Genomic DNA, 22,855 nt, shown 5'->3' on the forward strand with positions numbered 1-22,855 from the left:
GAAACACGTATAAATAGTTAAGTTTGATTTTAAAGTTTTCATCTCCCAGCATCTACAAGGCAGCTTCACCGCATGGAGAGCCCTATGACGTTTCAAGTCAGCTCACTTATTGGCTTGCGATGTCTGGGTTCTGCATGCAGCCTAAATCACAGAAATCGCTGTCGGGGGCACTGGACGACAGTTCACTCATCATAAACCACGTTCGACTGACAGCAAAGGACAGCAGGTGCATATTTCGTGGGTTGCAGTCTGCCCGTGACGTCACGGGCAGACTTGACACGTCACTATGAAGCCGCCCCCTCGAAACCGAAACCGAAACTGCTGGTTGAAAGAAGCGGTATTAAAATATATGCATTGCATCCCCAGGCACCACGACACTGTTTTTAGGGTTCTCGACACCCGTGCTTTCATTTGGAGCAACAACCCGAAAAATTTTAAAATTCATGTCAGTACTCCTTTAAATGACGTGGATTTTGCGGGAACATGTCACGTGACTAGTGTTACGTCATTTTACGTCACATGACTAGCATTACTTGATATTAGCGGAAACCTGACACGTGACTAGCGTTACGTGATTTTACGTAACGTTTCCCTCCTCTTTCATTTTCTTCTTTCTCTCTCTCTCGCTTCTCGCTTTCTCTTTCTTTCTATCTATTTATCTCTATCTCTCTCTTTCTCTATCTTTGTGTCTTTGTATCTCTTTCCTTTCTTCCTTTGTATGTGTGTCTTTCTCTTCATTTCTGTCTCTTTCTTTCGATCCCTTTATTTGCATCTTTCTCCCTCTGTGCACGTTCTCTCGGCCGTCCGAGTTATTGCAGCAGGAGGAGTAGAGGTTGAGGAGCGGAAAAAACGCTACTTCTGCTGCCCTAATTGGGAGCACGTACGGCTCACGCAGGAGAAATAGCCGGAGCGGAAGAGCGCGCGCCAGGCGCACGAGTTAGGGGAGACGAAGAAGACGACGAAGAGATCGCGCGCCGACATGATGATGATAGTTAATTGCAACACCATACACCATACTCTCTCTCTCTCTCAACAGCCTCGCTGCTTCGCTGTTGAGAGAGAGAGAGAGAGAAAGCACTTTATTTTCACCCGTCAGAAAGCATGTGTGATAGGATGTGTGAAGCATGTGTGATACGCAGTTCCCCCTGAAAAACGGCTAATCATCTGTATCGGACGGCTTCTCATCACTTCAAGCCTTCATTTCCCTCTGTACTTCTGTTTTGTTCAGAGTGTCGAGACGCTCTGCTGATAAGGGCAATGCCCTAGAACGCGCCGTCAGCGCAACACTTCGCAAGAGACACCGTACGCACGAGAGTCGCCTTTCAAAAGTCCCACTTTATTCTCAGCCACTCCTTACATGACCATGAGGGCGCTACTAGTCAGTCATATAATTTCTATGCGCCCTCTACACGGAAATGTAGTCGTTTTCAGAGAAGCCGCATGTGGCTAGCAGGTGGGAAAACGTGGCGGTTCGTGAGTGCGCAGAAACTAAAAAGAAGCAATGGTAGCATACGCTGCCTCGAAGTGTCTCCGCGCTTCGACTACAGTTCCTCTTCGGGCTTTGTCAGCATATAGGGATTTCACCCGCCACAGCATTAATCGCTACCCATAAAATGCTTTAGGCGGTCTTAATTAATCATACGTCATTAAGCTAACGGCATTAAGCCAACGTCACCAAACACAAAGTTTAAAGCACGCATCTCTCAAATGCGGTGACAGAGAAATCAAAAGCAACAACAGACGACACTTGGATGGATCCTAGCTCGAGATAAACACCGGGGCCGCACGTTTTAGCTTTGCTGGTGAACAGTCTGTACGGGATGCGCTAAGGAGGTAAATTTTTCGGTTAAAAAGGGCGATTATATCTCGCTTAACTCTTTCTACTACGTCGTCTTCGCAATCGCTGGTTTATCCTTGACAATTTCAAAGGGATGCTGACACGAAGATTTTCAGTTGTCGTTTTCTTGCGTCGAATGAAAGGTCAAGCCTTCAAGAGCCAAGAAAACGTACTGTTAAGCACGAGTGCACCATGAAAAAGTAATTGCGGTATGTTTTTAAAAGCTAGTTTCGGTTCCAACTGAACCCTGACGTCACAACACGGTATGAACTTCCCGTCACATGATCGCGCTATCGTGACGTTTCCACGGCCGCTTCGCACCGTTGCTCCGTTGGTGACGGAAGGGCGGCCATTTTGAATGTTTTGGTGACGCACATGCGGCGATCTTGGAAGTTTTGGTACCAGACGTCATCACAACTAGCCGGACTGCTGCGTGAAGTCACCAGAATCAGTACTGTAGCCTGACGTCAAGTTAGTGTCGATGTCGGTAGGCGCGCCACGGGAAAATTGACTTTAATATCAAAATAAAATATCTTATCAGCATTTCCTGAGCTTCACACTTGCTCAGGGCCGTCTCTATATACAGGAGATTTGCATGGCAGAGTAAGCTCACCTTCGAAAAATGGTGTCAGTACCCCTTTAAACTATTTAATTTCCAGCGATGAATTGAAAATAGTCCGCCCTAGAAATCAAAGCGAAGAAACAAACTGAAAAAATAAAGTGGCACAGCTATTCGGTTAAGGTTAACAGGTGCGTGAAAACGCGTTAATCAAAAGCCATCGTAAAGGGCAGGAGCAGGCATGTGCAGGTATACGCTGTCAGCTGTTTCTCTCTTTTTTTTCCCTTTGCTCATCATAATACCTCAGCAAACGCCACTGACTCCCACGCACCGCGATGGCACAGTTAATTAACGCGACTGACTTCTCGAACGTGCGAGCGAATTGTCGGCGCCACTCCTGCCGCATCATCCTGCGGCATTGAGCGAATGAGGCGCGTATAATATAACACGCGCATATGCCTACTGCTAGCGTTCGGCGTCAGAGGTAAGAGGGTGGGCGGTTGTTTTCTTGTGCCAGTCGAAAACACAGCTGAGGCAATCAGCGTTAACATGGCCTCGGAGATCCGCGCGTCTTCCTCCTATCGCCTCCCCATCACTCTCACCCCCTACACCTGCTTATCAATCCCTTTCTCTCCCTCTCTCTACCCCCCCCTCCCCACCTTCTTCGGCGCGGGTTAACATAAGTGAGCTACGGTCTCTGTTAAAATACGACCCGCGCGTGACCGGAATGTCGCTTTTTTTTTTTCTTACGCAACGTGCGAATCGGTCGCCCCGGCCAGCTCCGGCGCATGTGCATACGGGGAAAAAATAAAGAAAGCAAGGAAACAACCTCCACCACACACGTGCGCACTTCCGTCACAACACCTTGTCTCTTTTTCTTTACGACCTAATACGGTCCTATATGACGCCGATACCGCTGCTCATTCGCCTTCATGACTCCGCGTCGCAGTCGCTTGATTTATTCCCGATCGGTGTCTTATAGGCGTACACATACGCGTGATACAGTGGGCGCGTGTATACCAACGAAACGCGCCCGGTGCTTGAAAGACGGCAGTCATATAGAAAGGAAATAATGCGGACGTTTGCCGTTGGTCGCCATTGCGTGCCGTGTTTTCGCGGTTGTAACTAGCAGCCAAAGTCTCGAGCGTGCTGCTTCGTTTCAGAGGCCGCACTTTAAGCTTGCGCCATAACTTTAGCGTTTGAACAGCCAGAACATGTGTAGAGTGAACCCTCCCCCCTCCCCCCACGCACATATACACACTTGAAGCCATAAATGTGTTGTTCACTTGCTTGTGTCCCCGTTTATATATACTACAATCCACCTTTTTCCCGATTCCACGGCATATGCGCACTGCCCCTAGCGGAAAGGTGCCGAAACGCCGCTTTATCTCGGAGGCTTTCGTTTTGGCGATACCGGTTGTGCCGGCCCCTCCCAAAACGGCAGAGGGAAACACAGGGAAATGAAAAAGGCGGATTTTACTAAAAGTGCGACACGAACAAGCCCGTATACTGCAACACCAGTTGTCATAGCTCGCACATGACCACGACGTAGCGGAGAAAGTGATCAGATTTGTGCATATTTATTGTAACAGACATGTAGCCTGCTGCGCCCGTTCGAAAGGGGTCGAGGTCGTAGTTAAGCCCATGAGAGGCGTTTTGAGCGCGGTCCTCACCATCCCTAATGTTGGAAATAAGTAAAATTTCAAAGTTTTAAAGATGTATAAGTGTAATATTGAAGAAGATTGAGCTCGTAATTCTGTCGCAGGGCCATTCAAGTAAAAAGAAAGAAAAAAAAACATTGAGAAATCATTTCGCTTGGCAGCGTCTTTAATCAGACTAGGAACATATTCATCGTGTCGCTGTTGTCGCCTAGGTACGGACAAGTGCGCCTTCGAGAAGAAACTCCCCACGACGACGATGACGCCCTGGGAGACCATACCGACCACGGAATCGTCGATGAGCGAAAGTCCTTCTTTCCCCGAGGAAGGTAAGCTTTCTCCGCCTTGCCAACTGCTGAGGCGGGCTATCCTAAAGACTACCTCTAACATCGTGTCCTATAATATCATAGAGGTTCCTACAGAATCACCAGGGGAAATATGGCGCTGGTAGTCTACGGGAGCTTCAAGCATGAGGATGCAGCTAGTGTGGTGTTGATGGATGGTGCGTGTATTCAGACTGTTTTTGTTTTGTGCTGCTAGTGGTTTTCAAACTTTTTTGGTCGCCTCTCAATCATTATTTTTTTTTGTGAACTATGGGCAATCTGTCGCATATGTTGTGCTTTAACTTTTGAAGTGTTTAGCAAGTGCTTAGCGAACTATAATGTTGTTTTCTTGTTGCCTATAATTTTCGCTAATTGTACATTTCATCCGTCTAAAATAAGTGTACTGATTGATTTTAATGCGTGCTTTTATGTTTTGTGAATGTCGCCGTTCTGCTGTTGTTGTTGCTGTGTGGGTGGCAGGCCCCAGTCACGCAATGTTTGTCTTTAACCATGTCCCCGCGACGATTTCAGCATTGTCTTAAGTGAATCAATAGATAGCATCAATAAGCGTCGTTCAACTGGATTCAAATAACTTTGCGATAACACCACTTGACCATCTTCGAAAGAAATGCGTAGCTTCATAACGCATAGGCTCGTAAAGGGTACCGTGCCCAACATGGCAGTTCAAAATTTTGCGAAAAAAATTCCAACTGAGAACAATTAGAGTTCAGAAAAAAGAAACTCCGACCAACGCATTCAAACTATAAACGTATTCAAAACTTCGAATTTCAAGCAGTTAAGGGTTACGTAAGACTAGAGGAAAGAAAACCGCGCAGAAACGGAGCGGAAGAATAAGGAATACGCGAACAACAGCGCTGACTTACAAACAATGCTTTAATCGTCAACGCCGCGCAATGTATACTTGCGCAGTGTAAAACGAAGGAAAGAAGGAACAATGATAAACAAAGATAATATGAACAAACTATCAGCATCATCACTGTAAACCATGTACACTGCGCGTAGAACCTTCTGATAGATAATGAATTTCCTTTCCTGCCAAGGCAATTGAAGGCCTGCTGACGCACACGATGCCCAGCCTAGCCATTTCCAAAGCCTCCATAATTTGGCTAGGCACTGATGCACAAGACAAGCCCTTGTCCTGTGCATCAGTGTCCTTTCTTTGCCCTGTGTTGAATCCGCTCTATCCACTGTTTAAGACTACGAAACAACTAGCCCAGCAACGAATTTCGTTAAATCACCTAGTGCTTGGGCGGCGATTTATTTTCTTCAAACTAGCTTAATTAGCATTATAGATATGCAAGCAAGCTTATTGGAGCTATAGGCATGTTGATTAAGGAACCGGTAACATTGCAGCTTTTCAAAATTTTCACAAAAAAGACCCTGGAATATGTAGAACGGCGAGATAGAAAATCCTGGTTTGGAATCGCAGTCGCTGCAGTCCCGTTGAATTTCGCGCATGGCGCCGCGCACGCGAGGCCAGTGCACGTTGCGCGCACCAGGTGGCGCCACCAATTTGGCAAACACGTGCCCTAAACCAGTTTAAGTGTACCGACACGAGAGTGCTGGTTCTTTCTCTCAATCGCCTCCTTCCCTGCAGACTCTACCTCCTCCTCGACGCTGATTTCTTTAGGTGACGCGTTGATACTTATGTCAGTTGACGATGCATGTCTTGTTTTGCTTTCTTTATATACATACATATATAAACTCCACCTAACATCTTCCGATGACCCGAAGGTCACGGGATCGAATCGAAAATGGTTGATGCCCGTGTACTTAGATTTAGGTGCACGTTGAAGAACCCCAGGTAGTCAAAATTATATATATATATATATATATATATATATATATATATATATATATATATATATATATATATATAAAACGAAACTTATTTGAAAGCGTCTTTACTGAACGTTTTCAGGTGGTGGGCCAGCCTTCATCACAGGGATCACTCTGACGAAGGCTGGTCCACCAGCTGAAAACGTTCAGTAAAGATCGACGCTTTCAAAAAAGTTTTGTCTTCCCATCCTTGCCTATAATACGCCGGATCCAGCGTGAATGAAGTTAAAAAAATCCGGTATATATGTTGCTTTGCGTTGGCACCCAGCCAATACAACGCTTTCGAAACATCGCTTGTGAGAGAAAATCAACTGGATCTGTACGTGTTAATTAACGTTACGTTAACATTAAAGGACACCATCATTTTCTCGTTAGCATTAAAAATTCCACGCATAACGGAGAGGCGGCATGACCTGTCCAGCTTTCCTTACACACATACAGCACGAGGCTCACTGTAGGCAATAATTTGACTACAAATTTGTTTTTCTAAATAAACATTACCGATGCAGCCCTTACCACATTTCGTTACTTTACAATGAAAATGAGTAGAGCGTTCACGAGAACTCTTCGTTGCTAAGGCATACCTAGAAATATTTTAGAGCAGCGGGGGGGGGGGGGGGGGGGGGGTATTATACGCCCCTTTTTGTATTTTTGTATGTTCTTGGGTGCTCACGTACGTGTCCGCGTATGTTCAAACATACAAAACGTAAAAATTTCGGGAGGGGGCAGGGTTGTGTCTGAACTTCCAAAACCACCACCATGGCTACGCCCATGCGTCGTGCTTTGTTTTGGTAAACTGCAAGTCCAGTCATCGTCTGTATGATTACTGGATTGAAATCCCTTCGCAGTTTTGTCTCATGCGCCAAAACCACACTAATGCCTGCCATTCGGGTGCTAGTGTAAGCTAGAAGACAGGTATAACTTTCTCTAAGATGAACCGGTCGTGATCTTGCAGGTAAACTTGTCAGCATAGATCATCGGAAGAAAAATTTTTGTGTACCCGAAAAATGTATAAAGAGAGCAAAATGACATGCCGTAAGAAAGACTATGGTGACGACAGAACACGTGATCAAAACTTCAGTGTGTAGTAGGTTTTAAACTTTTAGTACACCCGGTTAAGGTCTGTTTATGAACCTCCTCCATGAGCCGGATGAAAACTGCGCCGAACAAGCACACTTTGATTTAAAAAAAAGCTACCGGGAACCTAGCCCCAAAGTCTCGGCAAATCGCGTTTCTTGCGTGATCTTGATGCAGAAAGACATGCCTTGGGGCCGACACTGCCTACTTCACGGAGCGCTCGTTTCCCAAGGCTGGCTGCGTGACGTAATGCTCCCCCTTAATTTTTCCTTCCTCCTGGTAAGAAAGTGGGGAGAAGTCGTTGAACAGGCAATGTCACTGTCGCTGTTGCTGCCTTGGTGAATGAAAGTCCACTTGTCGAAACGTCAGCTCCAGCGAGATTTCCTGCCGTTGTTTTTGTTGTCTTGACGAAGACAAGTCCACCTGTTGGCTGCAGCGACAATCTCTGTCCAACGCATTCTCATGGCTTCAAGCCTCCGTATTCTCCTGAACGGCTGTCTTGTCTGGATCACGTAAGAAAGCAACATACAAAGCAACCTGGTGTTTCCCTTTCTTGCTTCATTTAAACTAACGCTTTTCTACGCCAGACATGAAGCAACCAGCATGAATGCGTACACTCTAAGGAAATACAGAGAGTATCTGTTACCCTTGCCGATGAGTCCTCAATTGCCACGTATAGACTCTAAAGAGCCACGTTAGTCCTCTTTTCCCCACGACTCTCCGACGAGAGGTATAGGGATCTCCAAATAGAGTATATGACTCTCTTTTGAAAAGAGTCGTATACATGACAAGTCAGGACTCACAATAAAGAGTCAAGTGACTCTTCTTTGTCTTAGAGTTTACGCTCTGCCACTTTTGTGCGTCAGCATGCTGACTCGTGCCTTACTCAGTGCATTGACAGACGCGATGTGTTCACTGCAAACTGGCCTGCATATTGAAAGATAACGTGGCGTCCCGTTCACTTCCATCACCCATGTAGAGGTGTAGTCGTAGAGATAAGCTAATGTCCTTTTCACTTATCAGAGTTCCAGAGGTGAAACATCAGATCCACTATAGAACTTACAGTCATTTTGGTCGTGTCCTGTGTAGACCAGGTAGTTTTGAACATGTGTCTGACGTGTGTACATTACGTGAGCTTAGCTTACCGATGCCTCTTCACTCGCAGGGGTGACCACTGCGCCATCAGCCACCACCCTCATCACGCCGTTCACGGAGGAAACTGTTCCGTGGTACAGCGTCGGCTCCACCACGCTCCGCACCATGAAACACAGTCCCAGCGTCACTCCCGAAGAGGGTCAAACGTTTTCCGAAACACCGTTTCCCGGAGCTGTGACAGAAAACCCCGTAGAGGTCACCTTGTTTCCGCAACAACAAGCATCGAGCCCATCCCTGCCAGGCGCTTCATATCGCCCACGACCGAAGTTGAATTGCCACCCGAAGCTGCAACTCCGTCCACGGGCCTAGCTCCGGCAATATCGCAAAGCGTTTCACCGGCGGAATTTTCAAGTGCGCCGTCGATACCACAGCAAGAGACTTCGCACACACTTCCACCCGAAGTGTCCGCTATCCCAACCACGGAGCTCTCTCCGCCCCAGGGCGCGTCATCTACGCCAAACTTGGCCTTTCCATCGCGTCCAGTCGGCGTCTCGGTGCCGGATACATTCCCGTCGGGCGTGCCTGTTTTCCCGACTACTGAAGTGGCGCTGCCATCCGGAGTGCCAAATGAACCAGGCGCTGTCGTGCCAACAATTTCGATAGCCGCTACAGAACCCGAAATGGTGACAGGCACTCAAGAAGTCCCTGGTACACCTCCATTCGGCGTTTCTGTAGTGCCAACGACACAAGTTTCGCTGCCAACCAGTGTTTCAGGCAGACCGAGTTTCGTTCCTTCAGTTTCCATGGGCGTTTCCGTGCCGGAGACAGTGACACCGTTTCCGGCCTTGGTGACGCAAAAAGGAATTCCAGAGACATTGCCACCCCTTGTACCTTTCGGGCCGACGAGTTCAGTCTCACTTCCGCCCAGCATGTTTAGTCAACCAGCGACATGGATGCCCTCGCTTACAGGGGGACCTTCTGTGCCATGGACGATGACTGGATCCCCAGCACTTGTTCCTCACGTAAACGCCTCCACTTCATTTCCCCCGGGACTATCCGTCGCGCCAACCACTGAAGCCTTTTCCCTTCTAGGCGCAACACGCGGACCAACCCTCATTATTCCATCAGTGTCAGTAGGTGTTTCAGTGCCAGAGGTAACTGGCACTCCACCATCCCCCATCGGTCAGAAAGAAAGTACCGCCACGATGCCATCTGGTATGCTCACAGTCCCCACAGGCGAAATATCTGGTCCCTCTTTTATACCAGGCATATCAACTGGCGTGGCGCCTAGTTTCCCAGCAGGCGTTTCCGTTACAGGCGTACCAACCGCGGAGGTGCCACCAATATCTGGCGTTCCAGGCCAGCCTACAGCTGTGGTTCCCTCTGTGTCAGTAGGGGTCTCTGTACCAGGCACAAAACCTGGTAGTTCGCAGACTTTGCCCCCTGGAGAATTTACAACTCCAGTACCGTCAGGTATCTCAGCTGCGCCAACTACGGAGGCATCAATATCATCTGGTGTTCAAAGTGAGCCTACAGCTGTCGTGCCCTCAGTATCTGTAGGCGTTTCTGTGCCAGAGACAGAAACCGGTAGTGTGCCGTCTTTTCCTTATGAAGAATACTCTACTCCATTCCCATCAGGGCCTTCAGGCATACCAACCACAGAGGTACCACCGTTATCTGGCGTTTCAGGTCAGCCTACAGCTATAGTTCCCTCGGTATCTGTAGGTGTCTCTGTACCAGGCACAAAGCCTGGTAGTTCGCAGACTTTGCCACATGGAGAATTTACAACTCCGGTACCGTCAGGTATCTCAGGTGTGCCGACTACGGAGGTATCGCTACCTTCCGGTGTTCAAAGTCAGCCTACAGCTATTGTCCCCTCGGTATCTGTCGGCGTTTCCGTACCAGAGACAGAGACCGGTAGTGTGCCGTCTTTCCCTTACGAGGAATTTTCTACTCCGTTGCCACCAGGGCCTTCAGGCATACCAACCACAGAGGTGTCACCATTTTCTGGCGTTCCAGGTCAACCTACAGCTATCGTTCCCTCCGTAACAGCAGGCGTCTCTGTGCCAGAAACAGAACCTGGCAGTTCACAGACTTTGCCACATGGAGGAGTCCCAACTCCGGTACCGGTCAGGTCCCTCAGGTGTGCCGACTACGGAGGTATCACTACCTTCCGGCGTTCAAAGTCAGCCTACAGCTATTGTCCCCTCGGTATCTGTCGGAGTTTCTGCACCGGAAACAGAGACCGGTAGCGTGCCGTCGTTTCCTCACGAAGAATTTTCTACTCCTTTCCCATCAGGACCAACAGGCATACCAAACACAGAGGCTCCACCCCTCTCTGGAGTTCCAGTTCACCCTACAGCTCTCGTTCCCTCTTTAACAGCAGGCGTCTCTGTGCCAGAGACTGAACCTGGTAGCTCACAGACTTTGCCACATGGACAAGTCACAACACCCTTCCCGTTAGGTCCCTCAGGCTTACCAGCCACAGAGTTACCATTACCGTCTGGTATTCCAGCTCATCCAGCAGTTATCGTTCCTACGGCATCTGTAGGCGTATCTGTAGCAGGCACTCAACATGGTAGTCCACAGACATTACCTTACATGCCAACCACAGAATTATCAATACCGTCTGGTGTTGAAGATCAGACGACAGCTATAGGTCCCTCCCTGCCGATGGGCGTTTCTGTTCCAGAGACACAGACCAGTAGTGTGCCAGCTTTTCCGCACGGAGAGCTAACACCTTTGCCATCAAATCCTCCTGGTGCACAAACCACACAGGAGCCAACGATACCTGGTGTTAGAGGTCAGCCAACAGGTGTAGTGCCTTCAGTCTCAGTAGGTGTCTCCGTACCAGAAACTGTCACCAATACTCCACCGTCCTTATCGGTCGAAGAATTGACGACCACATCCCCGGCAGGCCCATTAGTCACTTCAACAGAGAAAGCAACACATTCAGGTGTTCCAGGTCAACCGCCAGGGATTGTTCCTTCGGTGTCGGCAGGCGCCTCTGCACCAGCGTCACAGACAATTGGTCAACCGTCTTTCCCCCATGAGGAATTCACTGCTTTATTTTCGACAGCTCCTTCTGGCGTGCCAACAACAGAGCTACCAATACAATCGGGAGTTCCTGGTGAGCCTACTGCGGTCATTCCTTCTGTGTCACTAGGCGTCTCAGTGCCCGAGTCCCAGACTGGCAGTCCACCGTCTTTTCCCTATTCAGAATTTACGACTTCGTTTCCACCAGGACCCCCAGGTGTACCAACGACAGAGTTACCAATACAACCAGGAGTTCCTGGCCAGCCTACTGCGGTCGTTCCTTCGGTGTCAGTAGGCGTTTCAGTACCAGAGACACAGACTGGCAGGCCGCCATCTTTGCCCCAAGGAGAATTCACGCCGCAGTTTCCGTCAGCTCCATCAGTGATTCCAACTACGGAGATGATGCCGTCTGGTGTCCCAGGTACAACATACTGTCGTTGTTCCATCAGTATCGGTTGGTGTCTCAGTGCCAGAGTCACAGACTAGCAGTCCACCGTCTTTTCCCTATTCAGAAATTACGACTCCATTTCCACCAGGACCCTCGGGTGTACCAACTACAGAATCACCAATACCATCTGGAGTTCCTGGCCAGCCTACTGCGGTCGTTCCTTCAGTGTCAGTAGGCGTTTCGATACCCAAGACAAATACTGGTAGTCCGCCATCTTATCCTCATGGAGAATTCACAACGCAATTTCCGTCGGCTCCATCAGTGGTTCCAACTACAGAGACGATGCCATCGGGTGTCCCAGGGTCAACCGACTGTTGTTGTTCCATCAGTATCAGCTTGGTGTCTCCGTGCCGGAGTCCCAGACTAGCAGTCCACCGTCTTTGCCCTATTCAGAATTTACGACTCCGTTTCCACCAGGACCCTCAGGTGTACCAACGACAGAGTTACCAATACCACCAGGTGTTCCTGGCCAGCCTACTGCGGTCGTTCCTTCAGTGTCAGTAGGCGTTTCAGTACCAGAGACACAGACTGGCAGGCCGCCATCTTTGCCCCAAGGAGAATTCACGCCGCAGTTTCCGTCGGCTCCATCAATGGTTCCAACTGCAGAGACGATGCCATCGAGTGTCCCAGGTCAACCGACTGTTGTTGTTCCATCAGCATCAGTTGGTGTGTCAGTACCGGAGTCACAATCTAGCAGCCCACCGTCTTTCCCCTATTCAGAATTTACAACTCCATATCCACCAGGACCCTCAGCTGTACCAACGACAGAATCACCAGTACCACCAGGTTTGCCTAGCCAGCCTACAGTGGTCGTTCCTTCAGTGTCAGTAGGCGTTTCAATACCAGAGAGACAGACTGGTAGTCAACCATCTTATCCTCATGGCGAATTCACAACGCGGCTTCCGTCGGCTCCATCAGCGGTTCCAACTACAGAGACGATGCCATCTGGTGTTCCAGGTCAACCGACAGTTGTCGTTCCATCAGTATCGGTTGGTGTCTCAGTGCCAGAGTCACAGACCTAGCAGTCCACCATCTTTTCCTTATTCAGAACTTACGACTCCATTTCCACCAGGACCCTCGGGTGTACCAACTACAGAATCACCAATACCATCTGGAGTTCCTGGCCAGCCTACTGCGGTCGTTCCTTCAATGTCAGTAGGCGTTTCAATACCCGAGACAATTTACTGGTAGTCCGCCATCTTATCCTCATGGAGAATTCACAACGCAATTTCCTTCGGCTCCATCAGTGGTTCCAGCTACAGAGACGATGCCATCGGGTGTCCCAGGTCAACCGACTGTTGTTGTTCCATCAGTATCACTTGGTGTCTCCGTACCGGAGTCTCAGACTAGCAGTCCACCGTCTTTTCCTTATTCAGAATTTACGACCCCATATCCTCTAGGACCCTCAGCTGTACCAACTACAGAATCACCAATACTATCTGGTGTTCCTGGCCAGCCTACTGCGGTCATTCCTTCAGTGTCAGTAGGAGTCTCAGTGCCAGAGGCGCCGACTGGTGGTCAACCATCTTACCCCTATGGAGAATTCACAACGGAATTTCCGTCAGCTCCATCAGTGACTTCCAACTACGGAGACGATGCCGTCTGGTGTCCCAGGTCAACCTACTGTTGTTGTTCCATCAGTATCAGTTGGTGTGTCAGTTCCAGAGTCACAATCTAGCAGCCCACCGTCTCTCCCCTATTCAGAATTTACGACTCCATTTCCACTAGGACCCTCGGGTGTACCAACAGAACCACCAGTACCATCTGGTGTTCCTAGCTTGGCTACTGCGGTCGTTCCTTCGGTGTCAGTAGGAGTCTCAGTGCCAGAGGCGCAGACTGGTAGTCAACCATCTTATCCTCATGGCGAATTCACAAAGCAGCTTCCGTCGGCTCCATCAGTGGTTCCAACTACAGAGACGATGCCATCTGGTGTTCCAGGTCAACCGACAGTTGTCATTCCATCAGTATCGGTTGGTGTCTCAGTGCCAGAGTCACAGACTAGCAGTCCACCGTCTTTCCCCTATTCAGAACTTACTACTCCGTTTCCACCAGGACCCTCAGGTGTACCAGCGACAGAGTTACCAATACCATCTGGTGTTCCTGGCCAGCCTACCGCGGTCGTTCCTTCGGTGTCAGTAGGAGTCTCGGTGCCAGAGGCGCAGACTGGTAGTCAACCATCTTATCCTCATGGAGAATTCACCACGCAGTTTCCGTCGGTTCCATCAGTGGTTCCAACTACAGAGACGATGCCATCGGGTGTCCCAGGTCAACCGACTGTTTTTGTTCCATCAGTATCAGTTGGTGTGTCAGTGCCAGAGTCACAGACTAGCAGTCCACCGTCTTTCCCCTATTCAGAATTTACGACTCCATTTCCACCAGGACCCTCGGGTGTACCAGCGACAGAGCCACCAGTAAAATCTGGTGTTCCTGGCCAGCCTACCGCGGTCGTTCCTTCGGTGTCAGTAGGAGTCTCGGTGCCAGAGGCGCAGACTGGTAGTCAACCATCTTATCCTCATGGAGAATTCACCACGCAGTTTCCGTCGGTTCCATCAGTGGTTCCAACTACAGAGACGATGCCATCGGGTGTCCCAGGTCAACCGACTGTTGTTCCATCAGTATCAGTTGGTGTGTCAGTGCCAGAGTCACAGACTAGCAGTCCACCGTCTTTCCCCTATTCAGAATATACGACTCCATTTCCACCAGGACCCTCCGGTGTACCAGCGACAGAAGCACCAATACCATCTGGTGTTCCTGGCCAGCCTACTGCCGTCGTTCCTTCCGTTTCTGTAGGAGTCTCAGTGCCAGAGGCGCAGACTGGTAGTCAACCACCTTACTCCCATGGAGAATTCACGCAGCAGTTCCCGACGGCTCCATCAGTGGTTCCAACTACAGAAACAATGCCATCTGGTGTTCCAGGTCAACCGACAGTTGTCGTTCCATCAGTATCGGTTGGTGTCTCAGTGCCAGAATCACAGACTAGCAGTCCACCGTCTTTCCCCATTTCGGAATTCACGACTCTCTTTCCACCTGGCGCTTCCACAGCTCTGATACCACAGATATCGCCTTCTGGAACACCGGGTCAGCCAGTGTTTCCTTCGAGTGTTTCTTCTTTCCCAACAACAGAGGTGTTGCTTCCGTCTGGTGCATCAGGTGAACCATCGACTGTTAGCTCCATTCGTAACGTTAGGTGTATCCGTGCCCGAAGGCGGGACACAGTCAACGTTTCCTGGTGAAGAGGTGAGTGGAACGGGCGCGTCTTTACCGTCAACCCAATATTTCGCAGCACCTTCAATTGTGCCATTTCAGCCAACCGTAGCTGTTCCTTCTATGTCGGCAACCGTGTCGGTGCCACAGATAGCTCCAAGTTCTCCATCATCTGCAGTAGTGACAGGCACGCTCCCGTCAGCCATGTCTGTCTTCCCAACAAGTGAAGTGTCTTTGCCACGTGGTGTTCCTGGTGAGCCGACCTGCCATCGTTCCGTCAGCTTCAGTTGGCGTTTCTCTGCCTGGGGCATCACCTTCTCCAGAGGAGATGAGTTCCACATTTCCGTCAGGTGGTTCTGCTGTGCCTACAACGGAGGTATCTTTACCTTCTGGTGTGACGGGTTTTCCGAGTGTCGCAGTGCCGTCATTTCCAGTAGGCGTTTCAGTACCAGAGGCAGCGACTTCCACTGCCGTGCCGCTTACTGTTGAAACACGTACGTTGCCAAGTGGGTCTCTAGCATCCGAGACAGTACCAGAAACCCTAGCGTCAATGCCGTCAACGTTTCCGCATGGTACTCCCGGAGTTCTGACAACCCTACCCTCAGTTCCGCTGGGTCCATCTGTTCCCAGTGGAGCTCTGCCCACGCCATCCGGGGGAGTAAACGTTGAAACTGAGACAGGCACTATTGCTCCATCGGAAAACCTCCATGAGACTACTCCACCATCATTTGCATCTGTTGAACTCTCCACAAACGTGGCTTTTCCATCCGGTCTTCCACCTACACCTGTGGTCGCGGTTTCTGAAGCAACAGTCGGCGTTTCAGTACCATCTGCATTTGTTCCTACCGTAGCTACGCCAACGACGCCGTCTTTTACATGGAACTAAGGTAGCACATACTTTCACTTCCACTCAGGTACCGCCCCAAACAGGACCCGAAGAAGCAATAAGCACAGCCCTTACACCCAGTTTCATTACTCCAGAGACTGAAGAAATCTGGGCTTTGTTGGTCATCATAAGGACCGACTTGAAGGACATACAAAGTTAATGCTACTGTGCTCCATACTTTCTTGATAAAGGCTACAACGATAGGAAGCCATGACGCTTACACCATCATACTCCTCGCTTTAAAGGACTTAAAGATGTCGTGCAAGTACTTGGCGCCTTCGGAGAGGATTAAGGTCGCCTATGAAGTCGCCCATTACCTGAAGTCGCATGGGACGAGAATTGCTCATGACGTCGTTGTGAAGGCCGTCGGTGTCTTCCTCTGTGCCGTTGATCACAAGGACATAATCACAAAACTGCTCTCTGAAAACACTTACATGATATCTATCTCCGAAAGCGTTGCGAGCGAGCTTTCCTGCCCAGACATGGAACACTTAATCCACCTCCTCTACGCCGACCGAAACCGGACGAAGGTCGAAGAGTCTCCGTGCGCTGGCATCCTGTGTGAAGAGGTTCCAGAGAACTGTGATGGACACTATCGACATGCTCGTCGACAGGTACTTCCCCCATAAAGCCCACGAAAAGAAGTGGCTGATGCTAGACATCGCGAAGGCGCTTAACCTGCAGCCTGAAGAAGACGAAGACGGTGACGAAATGGTCTACTACAAGATGGGCGACTACGACGTCTTTCTGGAGGAGCTACGGGAGCCCACCATTTCCGACGAAGAGAAGGCCCTGCTGTTCGGAAAGTTCTTCGCCGAGGTACGCAAGGTCGCCAAGGCCGAGCGAAAGCTCAGGCTCGACGACCTGGAAGAAGTCTGGAAGATGGGCGGCGGCAAACTGCCACAGCCCGCCGTGCGATCGTTCATAGCTCTTCTGAAACTCGTCCACAGCAAGAGAATCTCGCTGAAGACTGAGGAGAGGATCCGTCTGCTCAAGCTTGCCCTCAGGTGTGACGGTCACGAGTGCACGAAGCTCAGCTCCAGTGACATCCACAACCTCATCTTCGCGCTGTGCAACGTCGGAATTCGCGACGGTTTCGGCCTTCCGAAGGAACTGAAGAGCCAAGTCACAAAGTTTATACTGACGCTCAAGGACAATTACATCGATTCAATATCGATTAGAAGGTGGAAACGCAGCTCGAGCCTTCTAAAACCCAAGTCGCACGATTATCTCTCGGCCAGCTCTCCCTCCGAACTGCGATACCTAAAAGATTGGCTACAGAAGCCGATGGCTCTTACCCAGAAGAAGGCGCTCCTCAAAAACACGGGACGTTCTAATGACGACCCCTCTCGAAACAAGGAGTCTGTCCTCTCGCAACTTTACAACGCCTACGTTAACGAAAAGAGGCCGGACATCAAGACAGTGCTCGCCGAACGGTTGCTTGATACGTACAACGACTCTTTCAAGCATCTCGGTCCCGAAATGGAAGACACGGAGAAGTTTGTGCTGACCGTTGTTCAACAACTGCCATCGACGTCTTCCAGGCACAACGACTTGGTCCTGGGCATTCTGGAGCAGTGCATTCGGCGAGGCAACCCCTGTCTAAACATCAGTAGCAGTGAGAGCATAGCGCCTCTGAAGGTAATACTGCAAAACATGTCGCTAAAGCAAAGTCCGAAGTTCGTCCCAAGCCTAAGTCACGAACTTTTCGCCGCTGCGAAGAAGGCTAGGACACACGTAGACTTGTCTTGGCTCACAAATAACGGCTCGGCTCGCAGAACGTCTCAGACGAGAGTACCACACCTGCTTCAAGTACCGTCGAGAGCTTCTAGATTGTCCTGAAACAAGAGTCTCAAGTTTAGTGCGAACTAAAACCATTCCTCAAGGCCCGCGACGAACAAATTTGTCGCGGATCTTGTTTATTTGTTTGAGAGTGTAATAGATCAGACAGGCGTTTCTATTTTTTTTTTTGTCAATGTTGCCTAAGTTTTTCTCCGCATGCCCCTATGGCATGTAATGTACAGACCAGCAAACGTAACAAGATCGGTTAATGTACAGAAAATAAAAAAAAATACTGGCATCGAAGCCTGCCAGTCCGGTTAAAGTCAAATAAACAATAGACCCGAATCTTTCTTGCCTTGTTTTTGTTTTGTTTGTTTCTCGTGATTGAACACGTGAATTATTTTCTCTTTCACTTGTACAATGACCAAATAACAATAATTGTGCATGATTTGGCCACACGCACGAACAAAACAACAACAAAATAGTCATTTCTTCCTGTCCACATGTTGAACAAATGTGACTTCACGTCCTTGATAAAAAGGAGCTATGGGTTATATACGGGTATATAAATTGAGCTAAACATTTCGGTGGTAACTTACTAACTATATTTACGTACAGAAAAGCTTCGCAAGCTTTACTATACCAAGCATGGCATGCTGCAGGGCCAGCTGGTTCATAGATTCAGCAGGCAAGCTTGAACTGAGCGAAGTAGACAGCACGTAAAAACATATCTTGGCCAATCCCCCATAGTTGGTGTGGGCCTCGGTTTCAAGAGAGAGAGAGAGAGATAAGATTCTTTAATGAAATGCCCGGAGAGGTTAGCCTGGTTTGTCGCCTGGCTTGCTACTCCAGGTGTCGGGTTTCAAGGTTTTATTCTACACTACCCTAGAAAACGTGTGTGTGCGTGTTTCTATGTTAAGTATTGCCTTCTTCGCGCAGTTTAAGCTTGTCTGCTAAATACTGTAACTTTCCTGCCTCACGTAACGCGGTCATCAACACCCACTTAGCAGGCGGCGTATGTCATCAACTCTTTAGGTTTGCAGCGCCCTACGTGGCCAAACGAACACTCTCCACCAGTCCTATTCAGCTACCGCCGTTAAAGGCTGTAATGAACTACGCGAATGCATCCCAAATGAGCTCGCCACGTTAGCGTTCATACATTCGGTTACAATCCATTATACCTGTTGAATATTGCATAACCTACGTCTTTCATCTTGTGCACCTTATTGCTCATTGCATTTTTCGCGCGTTTTTATATTTTGTGTACTTACGTGGCTCGTTTAATTTCGCTTTCGCGTTGCTTTCTGTGAGATACCGTGAAAGTCCGCGCATTTCCTGCTTGTGCACCTCGTTCAGCACTCAGCTAGGTAAGAACGGTGTCACGCGGGCACTTTTCGTCGCAGTTAGGGCCGATCCGGATTAGGCTCGATGCGGATCAGGTGCTGCTGCACTGCCACTTTTAATCGCGATCAGGCTCGATCTCGATCTCGAAGAAAGACAGATCACGATTTGGCTGACGTCGGCACCAAACTTTATACAGCTAAGTTTTGACCGTGTATAGCAGCGACCATTGTTGATGGCGATCAAGAAACCCGATTCCGATCGGCCCTGATCGCGATCGAAAGTGCCCGTGTGGCTCCGATGTTAAGGTGATCAGGAGTTGATTAAATGATGATGATGATGATGATGATGACGATGATGATGATATAGCTATCGCGCAGATGAGCAAGAGGCACTTCGTATTCACCCCAGCGCTGCGCTATCTCACTCCGTTGCCTCTCCTGGCAACTACACCGATGTAGTTTTAGTTGTGAAATTGTTGAGATCTTATGTCAATCACAATCGTATACATATGGAATTAACATTCGACGAGAACAATACTAATGTGAGTTACTAGATTTTCATTCAAATTAAAATGATAGATCATTGCGCAAACTTCAATAGCCCCACTCTTCTACACTACATCACAGTTTGAACATATATAAAATGACCGACAGGCTCAGCACTTAAATGTGACCAAGAATACCGGATCTATTCTGCTACCTTCGAAGCCAGCAACAAGACAGCCCGTGTAATGTGTATGATGATTTCTCGTGCATTGATTTTTTTACGTCACGTGAACGTTTAACACAGAAAGGGGAACACCACGAAAAGGATGCCCGAATTTAAAACTTTCTTTAAGTGACAAAAAAAAAAGAAAACGCTCTGACCTGCGTCATAGGCAAACGACTAAAACAGAATACGCAGCTCGTGTTATTTATTAGCAGCTTGTCGCTTCGCTCTCGCTCTCTTTGGCGCGGAAGAGTCTATTTGCACCTAAGCAGAGCGGGACCACGTGACTTGACAAGGAACGTCATGTATGACGTTAGTGTTAGGGCGGTTGCGGCAAGTACAGTCGAAACCCGCGATAACGAAATCCCGAGGGAACGAAATTCTCACCGCAACGAAATATTTTCGGAGCACCGGCGAACGCCCATAGGAGTCAATGCATTTCGTGACTCACGACTACGAAAGATATTCATACCGCAGTCCCTCATTAACGAAATTTCTGAAACACGAGTGCGCAAATAATCTACTCTCGCAACATTAACTACATTCTAAAACTGCTGAAATGCATTCGTGCTACACTTAAATTGTGCAAAACTATCGCTACAGCGCACTTGAGTAGCAGACGCCATTATTGTTTGCAAAAAAACATAAAGCTGGCGACAATCATGATGACGATGGCTTGCCGAAACACTTGCTCGTTATCGCGGACTACGTAGCCAAATTCACATTCCTCATGGAGTTTCGTTCGTTGGCTTGGCTCTGTGCTTGGCTTTGTCGGCTTTGCGCGCACATCGTCGCGTGTGTTTGCCATTTGTGGAGCGTTTGCTTGGTCACTTGGTGCAACGTGAACTGTGTGTTGCGATTGCTTCGTCCGATTTCGCTGCCTGCGAAGATGCCGCCTCCAACGAAAACGCGGAAGTTCTTCACGCTGGAAGATAAGGCTGCACTCATCAGTGAGGTGGAAAAGGGCAGAAAAAAAATGGACATCGCCGAAAAATTCGGCGTTGCGTGCAGCTCGCTGTCCACGATTCTGCGCTGATCCGCGCTGATCCAGCGGACTGGAAGAAGGTTCGCCTGTAGGCGCACTTGATGACGGTACTGGTGACAGCGCAGTGCCGCCGTCACTGACCAGTGCATGGCGCGAACTTTGTGCCGTGGCATACGAGATTCCCGATCGAGAGGCATGAAATTGCTGCATGGTAAGGCCCGCCAAAGCAAACTTACTGACTTTTGGAAATAACATGTTTTTTTTTTAATTCCATGTCTTTTATGCCGCATTCTCGCGCCAACGAAATTCCCGCAAGAGTGAAATTTTGTGCTTTGCCCGCCGATTTCGTTATTGCGGGTTTCAACTGTATCGCTATTTCAGCAGTGTCGGCGGTCGGCCCGTGTCTCTGCGGGTCAAGTAACCTAGGCCATGCAACTCTACGGTTCTCGCTATTTTGCCAGCATCACCAGTGCGAGAGCCAGGTTAGGCAGTGACCTGCCGCTGACAAGAACGCGATGATTTCCATAAAGGCAACTAACGCAACCGTTCTACCAACGACGTCACACGAGACGTTTCTACTCTGGTCACGTGACCGGGAGCTGTTGAGGAGCGAATAGGCACTGGCCTTTGGCGCAAGCCAACTGACTAGTGAGGGGTCTGAACAACTTAACAGATGTGGCATAGCGACTGGGGCGACAGTTATCACGTTTATGTGAGGCGGCCGAACCTTATGTTACGGGCGCCGAAGTGGTAAGCGCAGGCTACACTCCGTTTATAACATCAGTTGCAACGCTGTGTAAGCTATGCAAGAGTTTCGGTCAGCAACATGTGTAAGTCCGCGCGTCTCCTTGTTGTTAAACGTGGCCTCCGCGACTGGCTCCGGCTGCGCGATGCCGAAACTACGCGGAGGCCACAATGCGAAAAACAATGAGACGCTAAGCGATTCAGAACAACCTATTGACAACCGTACAAAAAAATGGGGTTTGTTTATTTCTAAGGCACAAAGCCGCTTCATTTATTACTCAGCCTAAAAACGAAAAAGAAAATTGCGTCAAGGGTGGTGAAATCCTTGAAGTATTTCTTGGCGGCGCCTGCTGCAAGGAGTCTCGCTATTGCTTCCATAGCGTACGTTGCACTTGATGTATGAAACGGAGTACAGTGGCGCATAAAATATTGTTGCGTGGGCGGCCAAGCCGCGTACTACGTTACGCACACACGAGATACGCGGGCGGAACACTCAAGCCTGAAAAATGCTGCGTCGCCGTGCGGGTCGGCACACGCACGTGTGTGATATCCACTTGCCTTCACTGAAGCGCTGTTGTTAAAATGACGGTTCCCCCAACCGCAGTGATCGCCATATTTTACGCTTGTCTGCTTCGAATGCGCCCTTGAGTTGGCTGTCAGCGAGTACGTCGCACATGCCCCATCTTTTTATCTCACGACGTCTTATTCTTGTCGTTTAAGAAGAAGACCGGATAGATGTATGCCTTTTTTTCCCGTTAACTCGGAGTCAGTTGCGCCAACCTCGTCGACGCTACGACATGCGGCGTTCCAACAAGGTCTTGGATGAATCAACAGGCTTCGTTACTGCGATGTTCCGGTTAATTGCAAGTAAGTACCACATCTTGATTATCGAGCGGTGAGCGTCGATGGAAGAAACGCACATTGAAGAGTTGACTTCTATAGACAGCGCGTTTACCAGCGATCAGTGCGGCTGCTTTACTTAATCGACCCCTAGACATGCTCCAGAAGCCTCTGAACATAATCAACGTACAGTCGGCGTTAAAAGTTAAGGGACATCGAGGCACAAGAAAAAGCTGAATATTCCCGCTTCTTCCACAGGCAGCCTGACTATATATATATATTCCCTGTCTGTTCTGAAACGCGCTAACAATATGTACTGTGCAGTTTCTAGCGAATACACTCACAAATCGATGAGAAATTCAATGTTTCTTCGGAAGTAGTGGTCTCAAAACATTTGACGCCGACTGCACAAGGGTTACGACAGACATGTGTGGTCTGATGCGGATGGCTTGCGCGGCTGCCCCCTTTA

The 22,855-nt window shown here is 49.1% G+C and overlaps 2 protein-coding genes across 2 annotated transcripts; both read left to right on the forward strand.

Moving 5' to 3' along the window:
• The first annotated feature begins 13,374 nt into the window (after positions 1–13,374).
• On the forward strand, positions 13,375–14,683 carry LOC125760147 (nascent polypeptide-associated complex subunit alpha, muscle-specific form-like). The gene is made up of 3 exons (XM_049419883.1): positions 13,375–13,831; positions 14,159–14,514; positions 14,597–14,683. Exons 1-3 carry the CDS (start codon positions 13,489–13,491, stop codon positions 14,681–14,683), a joined length of 786 nt encoding a protein of 261 aa, XP_049275840.1. The 5' UTR covers positions 13,375–13,488.
• Positions 14,684–16,447: 1,764 nt separating this feature from the next.
• On the forward strand, positions 16,448–18,102 carry LOC119407143 (uncharacterized). The gene has a single exon (XM_037674004.2). It carries the CDS (start codon positions 16,569–16,571, stop codon positions 17,823–17,825), a length of 1,257 nt encoding a protein of 418 aa, XP_037529932.1. The 5' UTR covers positions 16,448–16,568; the 3' UTR covers positions 17,826–18,102.
• Positions 18,103–22,855: the final 4,753 nt, after the last annotated feature.

Source organism: Rhipicephalus sanguineus, chromosome 10 (genome assembly GCF_013339695.2).
Source record: "Rhipicephalus sanguineus isolate Rsan-2018 chromosome 10, BIME_Rsan_1.4, whole genome shotgun sequence".
NCBI lineage: Eukaryota > Metazoa > Arthropoda > Arachnida > Ixodida > Ixodidae > Rhipicephalus > Rhipicephalus sanguineus.